Source organism: Mycteria americana, chromosome 11, assembly GCF_035582795.1.
Source record: "Mycteria americana isolate JAX WOST 10 ecotype Jacksonville Zoo and Gardens chromosome 11, USCA_MyAme_1.0, whole genome shotgun sequence".
Classification (NCBI taxonomy): domain Eukaryota; kingdom Metazoa; phylum Chordata; class Aves; order Ciconiiformes; family Ciconiidae; genus Mycteria; species Mycteria americana.
The window spans coordinates 15,814,293-15,840,995 of record NC_134375.1 but is presented as its reverse complement, the minus strand read 5'-3'; the positions used below and the strand labels follow the sequence as shown (position 1 = coordinate 15,840,995).

The following is a 26,703-nucleotide window of genomic DNA, read 5'->3' as shown; positions in this document are numbered from 1 at the left end:
TGTTTCTGGAATGGACAGGACAAGTTTGGGGGATTATTCCTCCTCCCCTGCAAAAAAGTTAAGTACTATTTTCTAGGAAAAAGAATCTTAAAAACACTTCAGGTTGTACTCTTACAGGAGTATAATTAAAAAGAATTAGAACAACGTGAATAGATACAGACATGTTCAATTGAGTCCAAGAAAAGGTGAAGTCAGAAATGTGAAGTTCTGATCACCTTGGACACAAGCCCACTAACAGCAATGGGGCTACTCAGGATGCACTGTGCTGATTTCAGGGTGAACCATAATCGGAGATCCTGGCTCTGTATACATTAACTCCACCCTGCAGAGCCCTGGCTACGTATACCAGCCTCATACGTACACAGCAGTTGAGTTTGTAAGATTTTTTACCACTGGTTCAAATCTAGTCCCTCTTTCTGCCAATTTCTTGGCTCCCACTATGAAGCTGGGAAGTTCTGAGTCTGTTTAGATGTTGCCAGCTCCGACTCTTGGCTGGGTGACCAGGAGCAACTGACTGTTCCCCATGGATGCCTGACCTGATGTTGCTACGCTTCTAACAAGAAAGCTCAATAAAGTCTTTGCAAAGGTCTTAAGTAATGGTACAGGGGTAAAAAAAAAAGAGAATATGAAAGCAGAAATTAAAATGTAGCTTTAATTTATTGTTTTCGACTGTATGCCACAATTAGGCTAACGCAACAACTAACAGCGCGTTGCAATATTATGCTCCCTGTGACCACAGTCTTGGAAAGGTGGTGCTCTGAGCCCACACCTCCTTTTTCTGCCCACAGAAATCAAACCAGGTACTCTGCACAGGCACAAGCTAACTGCAGTCAGGCTGTATGCCTGCTGACAGAAATGTTTTAAACATTCGACCCAGTAAGAAATATGGCAGATGAATCCAAAATAGATTTTATTCCATTCCTCTACCAGAGGAAGGGAAGCAAGAGAAGAGCTTGCTCCCTGCATTACTGTCAGCAATTGCATGGTGAAAGAAAGTCCTTTTAAAAAAAAAAAAATCCCAATGTCTATTTTGTGACGTTCTCATCCATCACATAGCATTAGAGACACTCGAGGGACTCTGCTTTGGCTTTACTGTGATTTAACATGGAGACTCCCCCCCCTTTAATCTTACAGTCTTAGGTGGCATTAAGCTTTGAGGTTCAGTAGCTCCAAGGGGGGCTTCTATTTAAAACCATTTTTACTGCAGGAAATTGTTACACAACATTTTTAAAAATACTTTTTGGGGAAAAGAGTGTCAGATGACTTGCTGACTTCTGAGACATGCAGATACAATGAGCAAAAAGTACAAACCCCGCTGATTCTCCAGGTTTGACCCAGAAAAAGGCACCCTCTAAAGTTTAGGAATACAGAACATCAAATTGGGGAGGGGAAAGAAAAATTTAAAACAAAATAATAAAAATCCACGGCTACTGGCAAAGGAACAGGGGGAAAAGGAAATGCATGACGATGTGATAGAGAACAAAAAGATGGAAAATTCTTCATTTTAGCTTACACGGGTAACATTAAAATACACACACATAATTACACACAATATTTTCCCCTGGGAAACCCAAATTTATGCCTGGTCTGTACGAGAGGACAGCACAGCTGTGACAGAGAACAGGCCTGTAATTAGGTCTCTGTTGTGCCATCAACAAATACGGCATTTATGAACATACATCCCCGGAGATGTGAATCCCACGCGTACACAGTTGAAAGCTCATATCTCCTGTTCGCAACCTTACCTTCTTATGCATTTCATTTTGGGTTTATTAGATGCCCACAAGCACCTATTAAGTAGACAGAAGAAACCGTGGCAGAGCAAATCCCAGCTCTGCTGTTAGACAGGTCCAATAAACCAGGAACAAAGAGTCTGCAGCAGCACACGCTCAGCGTGCCCCTGCTGAGCACGCACGGATCCAGGAGCGAGGGCTGTGCTGGACCCTGCAAAAAAATGGCACCAGGACACTTGCTCCCCTTGATGGCACACTAAACATCACATCCCTGCTTTAGTGGGACTTCTGAAATAATTTACCATTGCTCTCGCTACAGGGGCAAGGCATGGACCCGTTATCATTGCTGAAGATGCAATATCTATTGCTGTGTCTTTTAAACAAGGGATATTCAAGGGACAGCCCAGGCAAACCAGCCGGGGCTCCTCCAAAGGGTTCTTGAGGATACAAAACTGCTCTCCAAAGCGGAAAAAAGCCCAACCCTTTACAAATCAGGGGAAGAAGGTACAATTGCCACAAGGAACTGGGGATGAGGTACAGCAGCAAGTGAATGTCACAGCCCGCCCAAAGCAGGGTAAGACACCAGCTGTCCCCAGGAGCTTGCGTGGGAGCAGGAGTGCCCAACACCTAGTACTTGTCAAGCTGCTCATCCGTCCAGCCCAGCAGCTCATCCCCCAAACCAGAAAAGAGGGCCTGTCCTGAAGTGTTATGTCCCCAGTGCAGACAGCCATAGACATCCAGAAGATAGGGTGCATGAACAAGTGAAGTACACTTTCTACAGCTGCAGCATGCTTCTTGTTTTCTACCAGGGTGACCTACTTACCTGTCGGGGCAAAGGACCCCAATCATCAACAAATCGGAGCAGCAACAAGCTTTCTGTCACAACCAACATATCTAGCCCTTTAATAAAAAGCCCAGCTCCAAGATTTGTCTGCTGCTTATATTCCTTGCCATATCTTAAATGAAGGAAAGGGGCTATTAAACACTTTTTTGGACACGCCTTACAACTCCAGGGCCCCTCTCCCCCCTTTCTCCAAACCCTTCCCCACATCACTGTGCTCAGACACCGCTCCTGGGCCAAGGAGACCTCTGGGGAGGGCAAGCCTGCTCTTCATATCCATTGACACGGGGAGAACGTGGGCCACAAGCATCCTCATAAGACAAAACCCTTTGGGGAAAATCAGTGACCTTGTTGCTCTTCCCTGCCAGCAGCCCAAGAAATGCAAGAAGGATATTGCTCTTATTCCTGCCCTTGGCAGAGACCTCCCTGGGAATATATTGTACCTACCTGCACTGGGTTCCCATTGCACAGCTATAAGCTTTCACATTATGTAAATGCACAGCTAGACATGAAAATATCAACTAATTTTGTGTATGTTTCTGCTCTTCCCTTTACAGTCAGTGGTAGTTCAAACACTGTGGTTTGGTGTTCCTTTTTTGAAAGTGCCCACACTGATTTTAAATAAGACAGGCTTGGCCTGAAACCAGCCCTACAGAGGGTGGGTTTTCCTTTGTCTCTGTAATGTAGGAAGCAAAACAGCTACGAGAAGACCCAGAGACCATATGGTGATGGGGAGGGTGCAGGGGGTGAAGAGGGAAAGATTAATCTGAAAATACCTTCTGACAATTTCCAAAACAGAGAGCCTAAAACAAGGAGGGACAAGATGACACAAGAGTGAAGATTGTAAGCAACAAGAAAAACAAATGGAAAGATTTCAAGGGAGTGGATCACTGCAGGAAAGCAGAGGTGCCAAAGAAGCTGTATTCCCACAACTGCACTCGCCATGCCCTGGAGCATCTGCAGGAGCGGCACACGCACACACACACCAGGATAATGTGGCCATAACTCACAGACACAGCAGCAAACAGCAGTTTTTCTGCTCACTGCAATAGCTCCTTGTATAATTTCACAAAGACAGATGCTGGTCTATCATATTTCTCCTCCTTCAAAGCAGCAGCATCACTTTTTCTAGGGTTGTGCATTGTTATTTTGGAGCTGGCTTAGGTTTTCTTTAACAGATAGAGATTCCATGAGAATGTGCTCCTCAGCACTGCACTGCACACAGTGCTACAGGTCCATATAACAGATTAAAAAGTCACCTCTGGACTATTAAAAACCAGAAGCAGACAAATGTATTTATGTAGCTACCACTGCATAGCATTTCAAATTTGAAAATCCTCAGTCTTGAAAATTTGATCCTAAATTCCAATTGAATCCATCAGACTTGTATGAACTTTGGATTCAGCAACATTTTTATGGAAGTAGCAGCCCAAGTTTGTTGGTTCAGAGCAACTCTGAAAGGCAGATAATGAAATCTGAAACTGTTCGGAGCTAAGCAGCTCAGATAAGAGCACCTTGGCACGCGTCCCCATGTAACAGCATCGAAAGCCTGGAGAATTCATATTCCATTTAACACTACCAGACATTTAATGATCAGCTTTCAGCAATACAGGGACATCAGAAGACGACAGTCTCCTTACACACAGGGCTATGCAACCACCACAACCCCCTGCACAAGTGGCTAGATTCATGGGAACGCCCGGCGAGCAGCCATGCAGTTACTCCTGCACACCCCACATGCAGTCCCCACGGAGCGGCTGTGCTGTGCATCCTCCCCTCGGACAGCCCAACAGTAGGTGTTCGCCTGTTAAGAGAAATTGCCATTAATCTGAGGTAGTGAAAGACTTTGTCAGAAAGCCTGGGGCTTAATCCTGGCTCAGAGCCTACATTTATATATCCCCTTTTGGAAAGAGGGGACCGAGACCACTTGGTCTGTTATTCAGACACAGGATCGACCGCAACTACGGAGCGGCATTGGACAAGTACCTGCCTGTTGATTCCACATTGACATGGGAATTCCTCCCACTCCGTCTCCTCTGCTATTTGCATTCATTTCATGCAGCACCAATTCATACAAGCCTCCTGCTTTACTGCACTCAGGTCTGGGGAGCTGCACCCATCTCACACGGCCATCCTCTCCCCGCAGCTAGGCAGCAGACTGCCAACACCTCTAGGACTGCCTGGATCCCTAAGCAAAAGCAAGCCACTGCTTGCCTGCTAGTTACTGCAGCAGCTACCTCCAAGGCCACTGAACAAGGGGTCCTGTGCCACACCTCCTGGTAGCACCTCTCCTCCAGGACTTTCATCTTCCCATTTAATTCTAAGCAAGCAGGAGAGCGGTGCAGAAAGGGCAAGCTCAAATACAGTACTCTGCCTAACATAATGGCTATGCGAGGAATCCAGGTCTACATGCAGAGACTGTCAAGGGGCAGAAGCAGTAGTTTACACTGCGGAGCTCTGCATGCATTTTAAGAACACACGTCCAGCTTTATATAGCAGTCTGTCTTCTTTAAATGAACCTTTACAGGATACGTCTGGGTTGGGTTCCTCCTCTGTCCAGCTATTGTTTCAAACCAGACCCTCCCCGCTCAAAACATGCTTAATCCCAAATAACTTGCACAGCAGAAAACAGGAGGTGCCCAGGGCTATTTCTAGAAATGGGGCCTCAAACCATTTTGCAGACAGGCAGCTGTTTTCTGGACTGACATCTCGAGCACCTCTGTACTCATGCAGAAGAGCTCCCCTGACCTGCTCCTCCTCATGCACCGTTTTCATCCTACTTGTGTACACAGGGAGGAACCAAATTGGGAAGAAAATAATACCATGGCAGGGGTATTGCCTAATTTGGTTTTTCAATATTTCAGTGAGCCAACTAGGACTTTGTTTGCTAAGCAATGACAAAGTATTTAAATGGTGCTGATTAAAACCATTCAATCAAGACATCATGTCTTCACAAATACTGGCTATGTTTAATTCATGCTACAGCTTTTTTCCCCTCCCTGAATTCAGCAATTCAGACTGCATTCCTCCAGCAATCCAAACACACCTATGATAAAATTCCTGCACCTCCAAAGCATAAAGACATGACAAAATCTGGCTTTTTCCAGAGCAAGGTCTAAGTAAATTGGAGTTTCACCAGGACTCAAAGCCACCTGGATACTTCTGGACACAAGCCAGTTTCTAACTAACTGGGAGTCAAGAAAGAAAATTTCTTGGGAAAAACCATCCCAACACACACAGGACTTTTGAAATATCAGCTCCTTCAGGACCTGGTACTGGCTGCTGTTGGAGATGGGATATTAAACTACTCAGTGCATTCAGATCAATTCTACTTTTCAGGCTTCACTTGAGACTTCAAATTTTGCACAAAGTTGTCAACACCTTCACAGTGGCCAAGCTGAAAGGGCATTTAATATGAGAAGCACACAAATTTCATGGTGCACCAATATAGCAGCAGAGCTCCCTAAAACATAAGCATTCCAAACTTGCTAAGCCTCCCAGGCAATTGTACTGAGTTAAAGGTACTTGTTGCCTCTCATTCAACTAACCCCCTGTGGTTTTATTATCTGGGAAGAGTACCACCTTGCTTTGGGACAGTGATTTATTGGGAAGCAACGTGTGTCTCACCAGTTGTCCCACAGGTAAAGCCACCCAGATGCATTCTCACAGACAATAGAGGGACACTCACTTTGGGGCCCCAACCCGCCCTGCCTTTGCTCTTCCAAACTTGCCCTCAAACCACCCCACACCTCTTGGTTTATGAAACTATCAGATTATATGCATGAAAAAGCACTATTGAGTCCTGTGGTGGCAACCTGCTTGCCCATCCTGACCAGCAGCTAACTCCATAGCACTGAGGGGACACGCTTGTCAATCTTCCTGAAACGAAGAGACACAACTAGAGCAACCCTTGTTGAACCATGGCGCAGCCCTTACTGAGGGGAAGCCCCCATTTCTAATTACTCCAGCAGCTGACAGAACAGTCCGTCAAGGCTTTTTCTTCAGGAACAAGATGAATTTAGTCCCGAGATAAGTATTTAATTATCCGCTGCTTTACAATAACCTCCCATTTTCCATCACCCAACTACTTTTTAATAAGGGAGCTGCAGCAATCCAAGACAGAAGTCTAGTTTGATGACAGTGACTGAGCACTGTTGGAGGAAGAAAACATGTTCCTGCCACGACAGCAATTAGCAACGACAGTCTCTGCACCGAGCCCTCAGCACCACGCAAGACAAGCTTAACACGCTGCTGCTTCCACTGCTCTAGGTTTGACACAGCTGTGCACGCAAATAACCACCAACCAACTAGGTGACTTCCAGTGTTTCAGAAGTTGGCAGCTAAAACACTGAAGGCCTCAAACTGGTTCTGACTTGGGCCAGTTCCAGGAGTTTAACAGGTCAGATAAAATATTCATGGAGTAACTGGCCAGGGACCTGTGCAACCATGTACATCACACCTGCATCAGAGCGTCCCACCACCAGAGCCTCTGACCTCCACCATTGAGGTGTCTCACGCAGACAGGAGGCAGAAAAGCCAAACAGGAGCAGTGCAAAGAGCTTTTGGAAATGTTTTGACAACAAGTTACGAGCCACCACACTCTTGTGTTACCTCAGCTTTAACAAGTTTCTCCAAGTCAGCTCCCTCCCTTCAGCCCACAGCAATGTTATGGCTTTTTTCTTTTCCTTAAAGCCAGTATTCACTACAGGCTAGGAGCTAATTTATGGCAATTCATTAGGCTACTCTAATTCAGGCAACAACAATTCATGCTGTAACTTTCCAAAGTGAATTCTTCACAAAAATACTACCCCACCCTTACAAAAAGTTAATTAAGGATTCTTTTACCTGCTCTCAGAAGATCACAGGGCAGATGCTGTCAGACAGGTTTGCTTTCTGTTATTACCAATTTCAGTAGTAATTAATCTCTCCAATCCCATTCTGAATATCAGGTACTCACACAGACACATATTGAAATGAAATTAAGAGGTTTATTGTAACCACCCAGGCAGCAGCAACGGTTGGGATGGAGCTTGCAGAAAGGACAAGACACAACTGAGTACGCAGGGATGACTGGCTCTTCCTAAAATCTAGAGGACATGCTGTTCTTCTGAAGCCCCCCAGCCCTCCAGATATTTTTGTGAGGTTTACTTTATATGCACAGTTTCCTAGCGGAATGGCAAGCATGCAGAGCACATTCCTCTACTAAGTACCTTCTTCAAAATTTGGGTAAATACCAGCACATTCCTGCCCAGCTCACACAAACAATTTGGATTCTAAGTCACAGGAGCAGAGTTTGAAAGAACAGCTGACCGTCACCTTGCTGCCTGGTATTCACTAGAACCAAGCACACAACTTAACTGATTTTGTCCTCTGCTAATCAATATTGTTAAACTCTCATGGTGGACACATTTATCCCAGTAAACGGTTATTCTAAACTGTATTACTTAGACAAAAAGGGTAACTGTAACCATGCCAAGTTGGTTCTAGTAGGTAAAAAAGTGTACTGTATGTAGAGAACTATGCTTTACAGTAATGAAACCATTGCTAATGTTATATTACTGTCATTAGTCCTGAGAATTTACTGGACTGTGGTAAATTTGATTTTAATTTAATTTTTCTTCCTGTCTTGCCCCATCCCCCCCTTGGACATGGGTGTCACAACTGCAGAGAAATTGCTTGCTTGAAATAATTGCACACTGCAATGGTGAATGCAAAACCTTCAAAACTTTTTGTGCTCAAGAAGGGCACAAAGCACCATCGATAAACACCTCTGAATCCTTCCTCCTACCAGAGTAAGGTGCCATACCTTACCCAACACCCTTGTTAGGCACAATACCAGATCATCAGGATGTAGCACAGAAAAACAGTTTCAAGCAAAACACAGTCACAATAAAACAGAAGACAACTGAAACAGTTACACATGGACACAGTTACATGTACAAATGCATTTCTTACAGCCCAGGCCAGTCACTGGGAGTGAGATGCTAATGTTGAGGAACTGCATAAAGTCACAAAAAAAGTCCACCCCCTTGGATCCCATCGGTATGTCTGCTCCAAGCTTAATCTGCTTTAAAGCCGCGGGTCTGCCTCAAACACTCCGTTAGTTTTTCAAACCAACTTTCTGGGGCCCAACAGGGATTTTTATCTGAAGAACTCCAACACACAGCAGGCTTGTACTGCTTTCTCAGCTTTCTGTGCTATCACCCCTTCTTACGCTATATTGCATAGTGCTCCTGCCTTCAGCTTTGCACCCATCAGACATTCATCATGGTGTTCCTTTGCACTGCCCTCTGCAAACCCCCTCTGGCTTTGCTGTTTCTCTGCAGACCTGCCCTGTGCTGTGAAGAGCCACTCCTGACTCAGCACTCCAGCTCAAAGTCATTTACTCCAGGAGTTACCACACCAGCTACGAGAACCAGCTCACATAAGAGACCACTAAAACATGGAAGTATTTCAAGCAGATCTTTCCAACTCATCAAAAAAGACAAAACACACAGATTTTTGCTTTGGTTTTAGCTTTCCATGATTTTTCTCCCTAGGCACGAGCATCTTTCACCTTCTTTATTCTTCCACACAGAATTAACGTCTGAATTTAAAGTAACAAACCTCAGGGACAGCCTCTCAGGGTCCACAAATAAAGGTACCCGTCACAAACATGCAGAATCTCTTGGGATAAAGAAATCAGTTAAGGTGGGCTAACTCCAGATGAGCCTCTCCTTTTTTTGGCCATGCTAAGCCAACAAGATAACCAGCATCAGGACTGACCCTGGGACCTCCAAAACTCAGAGGGGGTATGGCTCGAGTTGCATGTGCCCAGGCAAGGCCTGCACAAGAGCCAGTGATATCAGGGACTGAATGTGATGTGCAGCCTTAAAATAAAAGTCCCTCCAGCCTGAGGTGACAGGCATTGCTGCTGAAAGCTACTCTTACACCTGTCTGGGCCGCAGAGGAAGAAAGCAGGCTACACACAGGTGTTGTGATTCACCTCCTACAGGCTTCCTAGTCAGACACCACCTCCTCCTCCCAAGCCTTTTATTCTTTTCCAGAACCATGAGAGATCAGCTGCTTTGGGCAGAGCGGTACGTGGAGCGTTATCAGACATCTTTTCCTGTACAACAGGAGCTTCCACTCCCACCTGCCCCAGGAGGCAGAGCCACCCTGAGCCCCCTCCCCAGAGCTGGGAGAGTCCCCAGGGTCAGATGGCTCCAGGGTACAGGACTGGGAGGTGCTGGGAGGAACTGGAGATAGGATCAGGCAGAGGTGTCCTTCCTCTCCATCCAGCATTCACGCACACACACTCCCGTGGCACAGCCCCGACACCTCCAGAGGCCCGGCACTACCATCACGCTGTGCCCAAAATGGTACTTCTACTCAGACAAGTTTTGCAGAGGAAGACAACAGGCACAAACAATAAATTGCCAGCAAAATCCATTTTAACCACAGTATGATCTTGGCATCCTGGTGAAGCACCACTGACGGCCCTGTAGTGCAAAATACCGTATGCACACATAAGGTATATTTTATAACTGCATGCCATGCTGTCCTGCAGGAAGCTCACAGGAAACAAAAATCCCCTTTTCCCCCTATTCTCTCCAGTTTGTTGTGTAAAACAATCTACTTGGCTACTTGTTTTAGTAGGGTGAACAGCCCACTGCAGGAGCAGCCCAGCCAACAGTGCCACCAGCAGATACCGCGTTAGGTCCACCAGTATGTCCTTTAAATGGAAAGGACCGAGTTCATACGTGTGGCTCTATCTCCTCCTCCCAATTTCAAGGAAGCAAATAAGACTCCTCCGGTGAGAAATGAACCAGGATCTTTTTGTCATTTTCTTCATTTGCCATTTCCTCGTCACACCTGACAGCTCTGTACAGCACCGCTTTGCAGCCCGAGGCTACAAAACCCCACGGAGAGAGGGAAGCTGGCACCCAAAATCCAGGCGTAGGAGGGCCAGGTCCCAGCGCACGGCAGCTGGAGAGGTGTGGAGGGCTGCACAACCAGGCCAGCCCACAGCCTCGACCTCCCTCCCCCCCCAGTACCCTGCTACCTCCGGGCTGGGCACTGAGGGCACTTAGCAGCTCCACCACCGAGTAAAGCCTGCCCACTGTGGTTTAAGACCAGCTGTTACAACACGGGCCAACACACCTAAGAGTCAGCCAGGGACTCCAAGGGGTTTGTAGTAAGATTTAAAAGCCTGGATTGCAACTATAAAAGTTACTGGCACACTAAAAAACACACCCACAAAAAAAACATTAAATGTGATTTCTGGCACCTCAAAGCAGAAGCTTGAGCCTGCAACCTCTGCTCCTTCGTAATGCCCCTCTCCAAAAGACTCGTCCCGCGGGAGTTGCACTGTTAGAGTCCCACGCTGCAGCCTCCTGCCCTGCCACCTGCCCCAAGCAGCCAGCATCTCTCCCTGCGGTTTTCACCGTTCAGGTCTCAGCTGAGACAGACCACATCTCCCAGGCCTATCTCATGCTTTTGCACATGTAAGGGAAAGGAATGACACAACATCTTTCTTTACGGAGACAAAGAAAGAGCCACAGCAGCAGTAAACACGTTCCCCCCCACAACACGCCTTCAGCAGGACTGCACACGCTCAGCACAGCAATGGCCTGGGAGTACAAATCTCCGATTAAGTTCCACTTACCTGGACTCACTGGGGGAAACTTTCTAAGGATAAACTGCCAGGCACTTGATCCCCTGCAGCGTTCCCACACTTGCTTCTCCCCACCACGTTCATTTAACACCGCTTGCCTTTGTTTCTCCTCTGGCTGCTCTTTCCAGCTCCGTCCCACCCAGGACTAGCTGTTCTTACTTGACTTTTTTTTCCTTCACGTTTTATTTTAGGAGGCCAGGACTACAGAACACCACTAGTATGTAAAAACAAAACCAAACAAGTACAACTTTGCAGAGGAAGCGCCAGACACCGTCTGCCACACAGCACAACCCGCCACCCTGTACTTAAACAGCGGAGCTGGCGACAACTGTTAAAGCAAACTGGGAGTCTTATTGCCGGTGCCACTAAAATCCCACGCAGCTATGTTTTAGTTGAGAGCAAAGATGACACACGAATGTATTTGAATAAACATACCGTATCTCAGCTGCTGCACAGCCCCGGCTCCATTCAAGTAGTATGGGGGAGTTTGAGGTAGGGGAAGGGATTTCTCTCACAGGGAGAAGAGAGGTGCAGCTTGCCCCAACAGGCATATGATGCTGTGACAGGGTGTAACTTCTGAAAGAAGAGATGTTAATGCATTGCTAACAACCCTTTCTGCCATTAAGCAACAAAGCTAGTCGTGCTGGGTTAAAAAAAAAAAGATATTCAGGCTAAGAATGAGGGGGTTAAAGTTACCAACACCAGCTCCCCGATGCTCAAAGTGGAAGGAACAAAGTTCACACCCAAGGTAACTCAAGGTATCAAGATACCTTCAATGTACTCCAAAGCAGGGTTAAAGATGGAGCTTACTTTAGCCTGGCTGAATAGTTTTTCTTAAAGATTTCTCCAAATACCTTTTTTATGAAACTCGTTTGTTTAATGATAACTTGAGATCTGATACAGACACCATGGCAGGACCTTTTCTTTTTTTCCTTCCAGGTTTCTTCTCCCTCCAGTTTGATTTTTCACATGCAGATCTAGATTATACACATGCACACTGGAAACCCTTCCCCTCCCTTCTAAACCCACCACATACCCCACGGCTTTGACCCACATCCCCCCTTGACTAGGGGTGGGCAATCAAGAAATCTCCATCCCTGAAGATCATTAAAACAAGTCTTGTAGTGCCTCATGATAATCTTCCTGCAAGTCCTTAGTACTGAAGCAGTGGTCACTAATATTTTTAAAGATGACCAAGGTTTGTAAGTGAAAATTAGGCTCTTTTATCATACCAGTAACCCCCAGTACCCACACATACACCCCCTCTTCCTTCCCCACACCCACTGTCAGGCTGATTTGAGAAAGCCCATGGTTTTCCTCCTCTTCCCTCAACAATAATCAATTAATCTAAGTGACAAACTTAGGAATCCTCAACACTAGTGTGTTTATCAGGTTCATGCTATTGCCTATGAAAACAGCTGTACGAGCCAAGTTTGCTGGTGTCCCCTGGACGTCCCAAGCTAACTAGGGCACACTTACTTACTAGATTTCAACTTCAATTTACCTTCTGTTTCATGGAAACCTGTCATTTAATGACTCCCCTCTCATTTCCAGTAGATACTCACATGCAACCTTTACCGGTGATTTACTTGTAAGCGCAATGAAGGCTAAAACATGGAAAGGGAGCTATGCTGTTGCCAAGAGAAGCAGACTCGCATGGTCAGCACTAGGAAATACTGACAGATAAGCACATAACTGCTTGCTCCATGCCAGATAACGCATCAGCCTTGAGGCTGCCAAACAGACACCTCCTGGAGCTTCCTATTTCTGCCGCCCATGTAAGCGAAATCAGGTGGGGCTGGAGAAGTGATGAGGAAAGGTTACTTCTCCAAACCTGCTCCTCTGCACAAGAGCACAGGCTATCAAATCAGGTAGAGATGCAACTGATTTTCAAGATATTTGAGACAACAGCAAAGTTAGAAAAATTTCAGTTACCTAGATGAAAAAAAAAATTAATTTTGGAAGAAAGGACAAACCAAGTCCAGGCATTCAGAATCTCCAATATATTAGCTACACAATATATACACACCTCTCCATCCCACTAACAAGGATGCTTGCAATAAATGCTGATTGTATTTTAGTTGCTGAAACATTAGATCCTATCAACTCTCTGCTAAGCTTTGTTGACACTGGAGGAGGAACAAGTGATTTGAAACACTTGTTCTATTTTACAGTAAAACTGAGTAATATGGTATGGATTAGAAAGACTCCTACTGCAGCACATCCTTTGACATTCCCCACGCTTCAGCCTTCTGCTCCATATGCAGCTATCACATGTGGTGCGGTTGTTTTACTGAAAGAGTATTATTAAAATTTTGGTCATTTTAAATTTGCTTTTAGCCAGGCCCTGCTCTCAGGCAGCATTCCTGCAAACAAAGACATTTCCTTCATATTATGCCCAAGAAGAAATTCAGTGTCAGAGTTAAATATGCTTTAATTGCTGGATCTGCAATCTGGAGGGCTTTGTAGTTTGTTTTCTAAACTAGGAACAGAACTCTAAACTAAAAAAGAATAAGGAGAAAATGTCAGAGGAAAGTAAGAAGGAGAAAATCCATCAGTCATTAGACCACTGCAGCTATCTCTGCACTGGGGACTGTTCGGAGATGCCAAGCTCCAGACACACATTTTCCATCATTATTGCCTCCAGGGACAAACAGCGTGACAGACCATGTCAAGGGTTAATCTTACACACACCCTTTTTTAAAAAAATCTTTTGATATTTAAGACATTTTACCTTTTCTAAGAACTGCTTTCTTTACTGGTTTGATTCAGTCCCAGCTCTCTTGCAGAGTAGCTACTGAACATGCGTGCATCTGCTTTCCATAACATCCAAGCCAGACTGTTAAGAACGATGCAGTAACTGTGTTCGTGTAACCTATACGTTTAGCACTGCAATGCCTCTAGAGGTATTGAGTCACATAAAACACATCAATACGCTATGATCTCAGCCCACAGCTAGGTTACGATGGCAGCCGCCTTTTGTGCGGTGCCCAGCCCAGTCCAGAACAATGGCTCTGCTGCTCTCCTCCTCTTCCTCCTCGTTTCCTAGACTCCTGTCCCCCTTACCAACCTGGGTTTACCTCCTGCTCTAAAGCAACCCTACATCTTTCTACTACATCTATCATCCTCCACCTCTCCCTTACCTGAGCCTTAAACCAAAGCAGCAAGCACAGCAAGCATTGCCATATGAAACTACTCCGCAAGGTCTGACTGTAAAGCAACAGCCTCTGCTGTGTTCTCAGGGCCAGGGCAGGCTGACTCAAGTGAAAACACTCCCCAAAAAGTCCACTGATTATTTTTATTACTTTCAGACTTGTTTCTAAACTAGAGAAAGCAGTCTCTGCCCCAAGATACTTCTAATGTCTCTCCAAGTCCTTCTAGGACTTGTTGGGAAAGAAGGAAAAGGATGCACAACTTTTGCTGATGCTGTTTAACCTACTATTTAAAATAATTGAAATATTCCAGGAGTCTGTTTCCTCATCTTATGCTTCACTTCAAGGGGGGGGGGTGGGGGGGAATCAGCTGGATCATTTATGAATAAAGCTGGAACACCTGGGAACTGGTATTTCAGTAAAACTCTGCAATTCCACATCTCAAAGCACATAAATACAGTATTCCAAGGAGATACTTCATTAAAACTCCAGGTGAAATTCTGGCCTTAAGACTTCCATTAACTTCAAGAGGTTCAAGATTTCATCATCGATTTTGCATCTTTTATAACTTAATTTTCTAGAAAGTTTTTCAGGATTGAAAGCCCTGAAAGTAATCTCTTTCTTGGAAAGCTTTTGGAGAGAGAATAATTCTCTGAAATCTTTAACACCATACAGCAATAATAACCAAGAACATGCAGAAAAACATGTCTGTATTTTTGCTTTGTTTCTGCTTTCAAGTAAAAGGGGTTTGTTTTCAATGCAACAAAAGGAAAATGGATTTGTTTCTAAAACCATCTCTCCCCTACACTGGGATCTGAAAAAAAATAAAGGATTAATTGTATGAAAGAGATTTGTATATGGGGAGATTAACCAGCCTATGGAACTCTTTCAAAGGAACTACAGATAGCTCAGACATTAGCATGAGAAAAACTGTAGGCTTTTTTTTTAAACACATATTAGAAAGGGCTTTGATACCCATCTCCCACTGCAAAGGCATGGCCACACAGCAGAGCACGACCAGGCTGTGACAATTTGAACTGATCACTGCTGATCAATAACTGATCCCCTGCATGCTCTAAGACCAAGAAGCAGTGGCTGAAATGATTCTTTTGGCTCAGTAACTAGACCATACGATCTCAAAGGGTTTGAGAAAAATTCAGCTTTGAACTAGAGGAGCCTAGTAGTGATCAACCCTGTCCTGGCAGAGGCGTGAAAGGACCCGGGTGGATTGGGGCTTCATGCATTTGCGTTCTGAGGCATCTTGGCAAACACTCTTGGACAATAGTTTTTATAATATTGTTAAATAATAATTGTTAAACTGACAGATAACTAACAAGATAACCCCAGTAGAACTGCATTTCTTCTCCCCCTTCAGCATTCCCCTTCCTTTGCACTGAAGTTTTGACAACTACTGAAAATCTGAAGCTCTTATCAGCTCCACGTACAGCCGACTTACTAGGAGTTTAGTCTCTAAACAAAGAGGCCATCGCATAAAAATATATCCTTTCCTGACTGCGCCCTGTAAACAGACTACACAAAAACAAAGGACTGAAATTACAGTTTGCATGTATTCAGTGTGCAGTCCGTTTTCCAAAAATTACTACAATTCTGAAGGAACTACAGTTTGATGGTTTGTTGTGTTGCTTTAAATAGCAAAAGAAAACAAAAATCCCTTCTTTCTATAACATATACCATTTAACTACAGAACTGTTCACCATTGCTGAAAGCGCTGATGCATTATGACTGGGGGCAAGAGGAAGGCCTAATGCTTTGAAATGGCTGCAACCAAACAATAGCAGCTTTGCCTGTGGCTTTTCACCATTACATCGGATGCAAACTGCCTAGCCTGTTAAAAAAATAGATATACATGCTCTAAGCCAGCCAAGGAATTGTTCCTACAACTAAACATTGTCATACAATACCGCTGGTGACGTACACAAGATAAGGATGTAGCTCATTTACCAATGATGCCCAGCGACCTACTTACTGCATTCTGCTCTTGACTTAATCATATTCTCAACAAATAGTTTTAAATATTGACCAATCTTGCAGCATATGGCATGTGCTGGTTTATCTGAAGCCTGATTACAAACACAGAGGTGCCAAGCCCAAGCCTCCCGTCAATCGGTCCTTCCCGTGGGTGACGTGGTGATCCAAAAACCTTGATCTTTCTTTATCTCTCATGTGGTTGTGCATGCTCTACAGCTGTCCTCGGCTGCTCAGAAACCCTTAAATCAAAATATGGCTGCTTTATGAAAACCGTTGTCTGCAGGCACTCTTCACATTCATTCCACAATCAATTTCCATGTTAAGCACAAAAACTGTTTCACTGTGGCACTCCAGTTAGGAAAAAAAACAGAACATGGGTCAAAACCTAGTATTAACCCCTTAGAGAATTTGCTATTTTATTTTTTAGGTTTTGGTATATAATCCGAGAGGAAAAGTCTGAAACGTGATTTAACCACAAGGGCCTCATAGCAAATGAGCTCAGGAAGAGCTGTAACTTTTATTGCCACGTAGCCTGAACACACAATGTCTTTCCTTTCCCATGCCACTCTTGGAGGGGGTGACCGAGAGCATCTCCAACGTCGGGTCCTCTCCCAGCGTGCTGCTTCTCTGGGCTGGCTGTGCCACCCAGCTCAGACCCCCAGAAAGGCAGAGCCCAGTGCTGCTGACCAAGCCATGTCTGCTCCTGAGCTGAACCTGTCAGCTGCAACCAGCACAGATGGAAAGAAGCACTGAACACCACCAGCAATGTTGAGGAACCATGTGAGCTGGAAGGATCTCAGCTCCTCTCACCCTCCCATGGCACTGAGGTGGCTCCAATCGCTTACTCAAATATATTCCCAATAGGAATGGAAATCTACATAGAAAATAAAGACCAAAAATTGGTTGCTTGAGCATCTTCTCATTTAGCTGAGCGTTAAGTTAGGCCCTTCCAGTCAGATGAGTAAAGTCAATGTCTTTAGTTAGCCATCCTCCCCCTTCAGCTTCACTACTCTAGATTTTAAAGCTAGGCACAAACTTATAGAAAGAGTAGTGCCACCCTGGCTGGGATGCTGCCTGACAACTTTTGGACCTAGAAATCATTTTACACCATATTATAGCTCCTCTTCTGCTGGTTGTAGAGGCTAGCTATGGAGACACCACATCTACAAAAAAGGTTTCTATTAACCCTGGGATTGTATAGCTCTGTATAACAGCCAGGGCACACTGCTGCCTGCGGCTCAACAATCACCAACAGTCCATGGCACTGAGACCCAGAAGACACAGGGGTGCTGGCTCCTAATTCAGAGCTACCTTACTCTGTTCAAAAAAAAAAAAAAAAATCACACGTCAGCCCACCCTAGGGAGTATGACCAAGGTTTCCTAGCCATGTTTTTCAAGTAGCCATGACTCCCCCCACCCCCACCCCTTTTGCTACTCCTTACATTCATGTAACTGCTGTAACACAGCATCCCAGGGAGGGGAAAAAAGCAAACAAAAGACATTATAGCCAATTTGTATGGAAAATCAATTAAGTTCAGACATCTCATTAACCTTCTAACCTGTTTATCCCCCAGCTTTAATTTATACTACCACTTGCAAATGGATTTGACACATTGGCCCACCATTTCCCTGGGAAGGGGCAACAGGCATGAACAGAGTCCTTGGATCCTTGTATACTCCATTTATCCAGGTCCTTCCCGCCATTCAATGGGTGCTAAGAAGCATTGGAGGGGGGAAAAATAGGATACAGAAAATATGCAAGAGCTCTTTCAAAATTATGTAAGCCCTGCAGTGGGCCTCCTTTTTACCTTCTGCTGCTTTAATTACCAAAAAACTAAGAGCAGACTTGCCTACACCAAGAATGCCCATCCATGGCCACATCAGCCGAGTCCCACAGTGGTGACAGCCACACTCACAGGACTCTTTTCATGCCACACTGCCATGCATTCACAAGACTAAGCCAAATAACATGCACTGAAAATAAGTTATAGGTGGTGTGTGGACTTTTGTTTTTAATGTTATAGCACAAAGCCTAGGAAAGAGCCTCAATTTCTACAGCTGAGATGCATTCACAACCTGTACTCGGAGGAGCTCTATAGCAATTTCATCTCACTAGCCAGAAAACACCCAAGCTTCAGTGAATATACAACCGGCATCCTCACAGTAAACCACAGAAAAACGTTCACCTGCATGTTAGACCTCAGGAGTACATTCACTCCTGTCATGTTTTCAAAATTATGGGATTCCAGGGCTTGCTAACACACTGAAAGGTTTCTGTACAATCCCCATCTTTTGACTAAGGTGACACACATATTTCTAACAGACTGAAGTGCGTGTTCTTAGTAAGGGTTTTGACACGTTTAATACATCAGAATCAAACTAAAAAGATCAAGTCTGACATAGCTGCACCCATGAAAGTCCAAGGAAATCAGCATGATGAATCTCTATATATAATAGACCAAACCTTGAAATTCATGCAGTTGCAGGCACTATAAATCTTCAAGGCAAGGATTGCTAACTTCTGCAGAACAAGCTCTTAAAAAAGACAAGACAAAAAGGACAGCTTCAAGAAAAATAATTTTTAAAAAGCAGAGAACACAAGTGAAAAGAGGTACATTTTTCTAAACATATGTTCCTGCCTCTGTATGAACCAGGCATAACTAAAGCACTGCAGTCTGCCTCAGCCTGCAGACACAGCTCTCCAGCCAGTGCCCCTGCAGCTGCTCAAAGATTTCCCAAGTTATAGCCAAGTAAAAAATTGATTAAAGACTTGACTATTTCACTGCAGCTATTGGGAATCCTGCAAAAGTTACAAGAATGAGCTCAGCCGCTCTTTGCTTCCCATTAGGCAAAACTCTAAATAAAGGCAAAGCTTAAAGAACACAATCCCTAAAGAAAAAACCAGCAAGTCCCCCAGACAGCAGCTATGCACTGCCCGCTGTTCCAGCGGAGACATGCAAACACTTGCAAATGGGTCTAAGGCTGAAAACCAATATACTACAGAAGATGGAGACTGGACCCTTTTGGAGACACGGTTCTAACAAGCTCCTAACCTGGCCTCTCCCTAGATCTCATCCTCCAGCCGCTACAGGTGCTCCAAAACTTTTTTCCAGGAGCAGTATGTTCAACGTAACAGTCCTCAGCGACATTCAACAAAGCTACATTCATTTAGCCAAGCACCACCTAGTCCCATGTATAAAAACCCAGGGAGCAGTGAGGTCAAAGGTGAAGCATTACGTTATTTTACATCACATCAATGACTGGGTTAGAACGCCCAGTCTACAAGCACACAGTGGTTAATCTCAGTTTAAATTATACTAAGTGGTGCATAGGCAGCCAGAAATCTCATCCTTACCATGCGGCAGGTTCTAAGTGAAGTTTATTTGAGTGTAGTTCAAAACCCACGCAAGGGCAATTTGAGTCAAATTGAAACATGGTTGTTACACTCATGAAAAAGGAGAATCTTCTCAAAATAGGTAGGTCTGGACTTAAAAACTCCGTAGGAGGGAGGGAAAATGCGTGTCGGGTATCATGTCCGCAGAGGACCCACGGCTAAGGAGGGGTGGAGGAAGAGAGAGGCGAGAGGAAACCCACCGAGAACAATACGGGGAAAGGGACTATTCTCGGCGAGAGGGAGGATGCGAGGCCAAGCCGGGAAGGCAAACAAGTGTAACAAAGGCAGAGGAAGCGTCCTGAGCTTCCTCCGTGGGGCCTTGGTCCAGCAGGGATGTATTGCTGTCCAAACGTGCCCTTCACAGCCCCGACGGACCCTGTGCTGTGGCTGAATACAGCGCTGCACGGCTCCTTTCTGTAAGGGCAAGGGCGAGATGACAACGCTGGTGGATGCCCCCCTGCGTGGCAGACTAAGTCAGGGTGGGAATAGCTCTCGGGGCCCTCGGTCCGCAAGCGGCACTCATTGTCTGAAAGCGAGCAAGTATTTGTTATCGCCCGAGCCGAGAGCGGCACCGCGGCGGCAGCGCTCAGTTCTTCATTGCGACCCACGGGAATGCAATCCTGCCCGGGCGCTGCCGGCTTGGCTTTCCCGGGCAGTCCCGTGCTCCGCCAGACACCGAACTTAAACCAAGCCGGCTGCGGGGGACGGGGCGTGCAGACAGAGCCACGGGTGGGTGGGAGCACCCCGGCCCCCCGCGGCCGCTCCCGCGTGGGTGTGGCCGCGCGTTTCCCCTCGCCTCCACTCGCGCTGCCACGGCCGGGGGGGGGGGGGGGGGGGGGGGGCGGACGACGGGGACGGGACCCCGCAGCTTCGCGCTCTCCCCCCCCCCCCCCCCCCCCGGGAGCCCCGCGCCGTGCCCCCACGCAGCCGGCGTGCCCGGTTTGAACGGCGGCCCCTCCCTCCCGGCAGCAGAACAATGCGCTGCCCGCCCCGGCCCTTACCTTGGCCGGCGCTCCGCGGAGCGGTGCGGGCAGCCCGGCTGGCGGCCGCCCGCCGAGCGCACGGGGCTGCCGGCGGAGCCCAGCCCGCCCCGCCCGGCCCCGCCGCCGGTGCCGCCTCTCCCCTCGCATCCACCCCCGCGGCGGCTGCCGGCTCCTCACCGCACGCCCGGCGGGGCAGGGCTTAGCGCCGGCCCGACCCCCACCCCCCACCCCCCCCCCCCACCCGCATCGGGGCGTGAGGGCCAGCGCTGCCCCCCGAGGCGGGTGCGAGGGGCAGCTCCGCCCCCGGCTGCGGGGACCCTGCTCCCCCCGAGCGGTGCCTGTGCGGGGAGGGGACCAGCAGAGCCGCAGCCACTCCCAGCAGCGCAGGACCCGATGGCAGCGGATGCTCAGGTCGTGTTTACATCTGTGTGCGTGTCTGTGCGGTGCGTGTGTGCACAGGCAGACGCGGCCTCGCCCCTCGCAAAGCGCCGCAGCCGCCTCCCTGCCCGGGAGCGGGGACACGGGCGAGTGAGAGCGTCCTCGTCCTCAACTTCAGCGGCAGCCGGAGCAGCGGAGGGACGCGGCCAGCCCTGCTCTCCACAAACAAGTGGAGTCAACGCTGGCAATTCCCCTGGGTCGGCTTCGCCACAGCCGCCGTGGGTCCTCCCCCGCCTTTGATTTACTCCCAACCGCAATTCCCAACATAGGCAGAAGACCTGTGTCCTCTCCTCTTAGGTGATATCTGGAGATTCCTACAGGGCAATGGGAAGGGGGCTGGATTTGCCCAAATCCAGCTATCTCTGTTCATAAGGGCCCTTTGTCATCCTTGCCATGTGAAGCAGAACAATAAGGTGAGTTCAAGAATATCCATGCTGGTACATTACAAATGCAGGCTTCTAATTACCACATGGAAATGGGATGTCTACAGTACAGTAATGAACAGCAGTCTGGCTGTTGTTTGGGGGTTGTCAGATGAAGTGGAGATGCCGACAAACGATGTCAGAAGCCAGGCTTGCCATTTGGAATGAGCAGCACCATAGCAAGTCCTATATATTCCACAAAACAAATCACTGCAGCTAAAACAGCAATCATGCTGTGAGGAAATTCACTCTAATACTTTGCCATGAAGAAATATGCTGTTATTTTTCCAGAAATTTCACAAATCCTTAATTTTGGTTAAATGAACTAAGAAGAGGATCACAAGATCCTCCTAGGTAAATAGGATTTTTATTCCTGTAGAATTATCTCATATCAAATAATGTTATTAGCCCCAACAATGCCATGTCTTCCTATTTATCACATCTACAGACTACAGCACCAAACTACCTGGTGCTTTTCTTAAAGCAGAGGAATAAACACAGCTTGACTCACATATTTTGCATACATCTCCATCTACACTTGTGCAGACTCCTTGGCTATATTGCACCCCTGCCATTTTAGCAATGATGTATTTGTGCTCTCGTGTGGTTTGAGGACTGAGAAGTGCTCTCATACTTCCCATGGCCAGGAAGGTGACAACACTTGCCTCTCCAACTCCAGGTTGCCACAAGTCAAAAGCGATGCAATAACTTCAGGTCATCGGTTTTTGCACATCACCCTCCAAAACTTTCTTCCATATACCCCTGCATCTTACAGATCCTTTCTGCCTGCTTTACTCACAGGACCTCACAAGTTTCCTGCAGTCACACAATAGAGAGCTTACCCACTCCCTAAAAATACCAAGCAGGTGATTTTAGCTACTTCTACATGTACCACTATACCAGTGGTCTCATCCCTGCCGAATTTCCAGCTATCAATCGCCATCCCCCAGTGGGCTCTGTACTGCAGAAGATGAACAACCACTATGCAATCTCCCTAAAAAGATTGTTCCATATCGCAAGAAATTCTAATACTACCACTACCTATTACTTCAACCTTTAAAATTCACCATACCCTCCTTCCTGCATGTAGTACTTTGCTAGGGGAAATTACACTGACAGATATTTTGATGTGATGTATGCATCCATTTGCCTTCCACAAATAATCCTAAATCAAAGCCTAGAGACAGAGGAGTGAGCTTCCTTTGAACAGGAAAGGTCAGCCAATATTTATAGTAGCTGAAGTAAATGTTCTTTATCTGTTTTATAGCTGTATTATAATAAAATCAAAAGCTTGCAGAAAATAGTGCCGATGCACCTGAACCAAGTACATACAGAAAATGAGTGATTGCAGCGCATGACAGCAGAGAAGACCTTCTGATATGATTGATGAAGGGATGCAGGGCAAAATTCTTCAGCCCAGTAGCCTCTGCTGCCTTTGCACTTGACCCTGAGATACCAACCTACACAGGAACCCTGTTGTAGTAGGTGTCTGAAAACCGTAAGGTCTCTCTGCTCTTGAGGGCAAGAGACTAGACAAATGAAGCACAGAGCAAAAAACCCAAAGATGTGGTTTGCATGGGGTCTCACAGCAAGCCATAAAGAATTTCTTCTCCTTTCAACCCAGCTAGCTCAGACTACATGTCTTGCATTAAGATGCCTCAGGTTTGGTAAGAAATCCCACTTCTAGTCCATGATGGGGAGCAGAACTTAAAGTAGGACTTAACAAGAAAGTCCTTTTGCCTTCCTTGGCCAACAGCCATTTACATAATTCAAAACTCCAGAGATTAAATGCATTGCAGCACAATTAGTCAACATATCTATTTCCTGAAGGTTTGGCAGTCTGAAACAAAAACCCTGCATACCTAGCCCTGAAACATTATTTTCTGGATATTTTCTGGATATGAACTAGATATCAACTGTATAAGTAAATATCTAAAGCCTATGGACATGAGAGTCAGTTTGGGTTAAAGATCTCTTGGGAACAGTGGCTGAATTTATGCTACTTTCCTTATGTGAAAGGTAGACTCCAGCAGTGACATGCTCTTTGCAAAATCCTGTTATAGCAAAGGAGGAATATTAATGTTTAAAAAGGTACTTTGCCTCTCTGCTGAGATCTACCACTGATGTTAATCTGTACAAACTGCCAGAGTGGGTATCATTTATTATTTAGGATGAACAGTGCAATGCCAGGCTAAATGGACTTCTAGTGTAACCCATTGCAGCATTCTTCTGGGAAACCCCGATAAAGACAAGCTGTCGATGTAGTTTGGCACCGACATACACAGATCCTAAAATGGGCATCACTTGAGTGCTAGTGAGGCACAGACCTGCTGTATTTCATGTCCTCTGCACAGCCAATCTTCACCCAGGTGTCCTAGCAGCAGGTATCCAGTTTTTTGGGGGGCTTTGGGGGAAGAGCTGCTGTTTAGGCTGATGCCTAAAATTCCCTTTCAGGTTCTTCTGGAGCTGGAAAAAGATTATCACTCCAGCAATAAACCACTTTCCATGACTGGAGCTTCCTTCCTTGCAGCAGAACTGGCAAAACAGAATATACTCTTATGCAAAGTCAGCCAGCTTAGCTCAAGATGCTTTTCTGGCTGATTTCAACTACGTTGGCTGATTTTTGTCTTAAAGCCAAGATGAGCACTCACATGCTGGAGCTGTGCACCTGTGGTGGAGCATGAACCTCCAGAAGAGAATGATAGCAAACACCTTGGAAGTGATCCATATTCATTTTGCAAGTGATGGAGTTTCAAATATGTACATAAACCTTTACAGTATGGGCACACAATATGTTAGAAACAATCCAAGGTAGACTATAGTCAACTCCAAATTCCCACAGCCACCTCGCATAAGCTCCAGAAAAGCCAAAAGCCACCTGTTGTGTTTCAAATCTAAACCAGAATGTGCAGATTCTAAAAGCTACTCAATCCTGAAAAACAATTTGGATGCTCCCTTCTAAAATGATTTCCCAGTTATAAGTTGTTTTTCCTTTCAGAACAGGTCTGCTGAGCTGGACAGAAAAGTCTTAACCATACACATTCCTTCTGTGCTTGTGCAAACGGATTTCCCATGTTTCTATCAAAGAGGACTGGAGCCTCCGGGACAGGCAAGAGCTGCTTGCCAGACAGCTGTACAGAGCTTGGTGAGGCTGACAGCCTGGTCACTCTCCTGAGCACAATCCTCCTCCAAAAGAAAAGGAAATTGAAGCCCCCCCATCCTTCCTACTTCCCTTCCTCCTTCCTTTGCTTCTCCAAAATACCCTGGGGTCTGTTCCTCATCAAGACCTTTTGCAAGCAGCATCTATTTGTGTGGTTTGATGTGGCTGATGTGGTTTAAATGAAGAAGTGGTCACTGGCTTTTCTCTGTTTTCAGATTCATATCATTGAACAGTCAGCTTTTGTATATTTTTAGAAAAGGAAATTAGGTAAATAAAATGCAGTAAGATAGAGTAAAATGATGTCATTTACCTTAACTGCCAAAACACACAAAGTGTTGTTATAAAAAAATATACCAGCAGACCTGAGCCCTGAGAAACTCTTTACAAAGCCAACTTCCAGATGCCAGGATTCAAGTCCAAGGTTCAAGTTCAGCAAATACATTCATACATGCTTAACCTCAGCTTTCAGTGGGGCTCCTGGGGTATCGCTGGGGCACCAGGGCCCTCCCGATGTGAGCCTCTTTGCACCAGCCATTTTACAAAGCTTGACAGGGCTGAAGTGTCTTCCTCCACCTCTGCACCACTACACAACTCCTGTCCCGTTTTCAGGCATAGGTCCTCGTGTATTGTCCAAAATAATTAACCACATTTTCCTGATTGTCTTGTTTCAAGCTGGCTCCCTTAACACCAGTTATCAAATCAGGGGTGGGGGATGCATTCAGCACTGGCAACCACGTGCAAGAGAAGCCTTTCTGTATCAGCAGTGCTTTTCTCACCCTTACCTGACAAAGGGTCTGAGATCTGTGACATGAAGATTCTCTAACAGATGTTGGATTATCACTGGGAATAAGGATTTTGTTAGTTATTGAGATAACAATTCTTGGTACCCTGTCCAGTTTCAATGCTGCCCCTTATCATTGACACCAGCCCAAAGGGCTTTCGACGTACCGCTTAAGAGGTGTTTCTGTAACAGCACCTTGGCTTGTACACAGGGTTCAGGGGGACCTGAACTGCTTTACAAAGAAAGTTGTTGATACTTTCCCTGGTTTACAGATGGGAAAACTGGGAAATGAGAAATAGCACTGTCCAGTCTTATACTAGCACAGAAGTAACTAAAATGTAAGTCTTCTAAGTGCCAGAACCTGGGCCTTTGGGGCTATGCCCAGCCTCCAAGAGCAGTGAAACAGATGACATCCTTGCTTTTTATCACTGTGCCCACACATAACTTTCAAAAGTTGTCTTGCCTATACCTGTGCTTTAAAGAGTTCATTGATCAAACTTGTAGGTTTTTAAATTATTTTTGAGTTACCTCTTGCCTTAAATTTAGATACATTGATGCCATTCTAAGGCACTAAGCTATATCAATACGATGTTACTTAAACATGGGCAAAAAACCTAGGGTTGTAAATTATGTCCAACAGTAAATAATCTCTTAAATATTGCCACACAATCTTCAGTTTTCATTTAAATGTGGTTCTGTTAGCAGATATTCTTCTAAAATACTAGAAAGGTAATTAGAAGTGGTAATGACTGTAACCACCATTAGCCTTGATAATTTGCTCTTTCCTACATGTATGAGTGATGCTTATACCCAGTGTCCCCCAGCCAGTTTTAGTCTCCCCTTGTTAGAGAAAAACTTGGTGATAAAACCTGACTTTTCTGTCCTTCATGCAGACTGACTTTGATGCCCAAGTTTAAGGGACTAAAATTAGATGAGTGAACCTGAGCTTTACTCATGGCATCTCCCTGCACATCCATACTTGAACTTGCAATGATCTATTCCATCTACCTATATCATCCGCTTATATTGCAGATGAGATACTGTCTCCTACACACAGACTTGACACAATAGCTGAGCTCAGAGACTGCAGATAAAGTCTACAGAAGAAGCTAAACTATTTTTCAAGTTTTTGGTTCCTAGGCCCTTAATTTTTC

At 45.8% G+C, this 26,703-nt stretch overlaps 1 protein-coding gene across 2 annotated transcripts in view; it reads right to left on the bottom strand.

The window, feature by feature from the left end:
* Nucleotides 1–20,932, bottom strand: part of FRMD4B (FERM domain containing 4B) — a 138,123-nt gene extending 117,191 nt beyond the window's left edge. Inside the window, exon 1 of one of the 2 annotated variants that reach the window (XM_075513775.1) lies at nucleotides 20,767–20,932. In XM_075513775.1, coding sequence (XP_075369890.1) covers nucleotides 20,767–20,895 — 129 coding nt within the window. In that variant the 5' untranslated portion in view covers nucleotides 20,896–20,932. The remainder of the gene's footprint in view (nucleotides 1–20,766) is intronic. The other variant, XM_075513774.1, reaches the window with a different exon arrangement.
* Nucleotides 20,933–26,703: the final 5,771 nt, after the last annotated feature.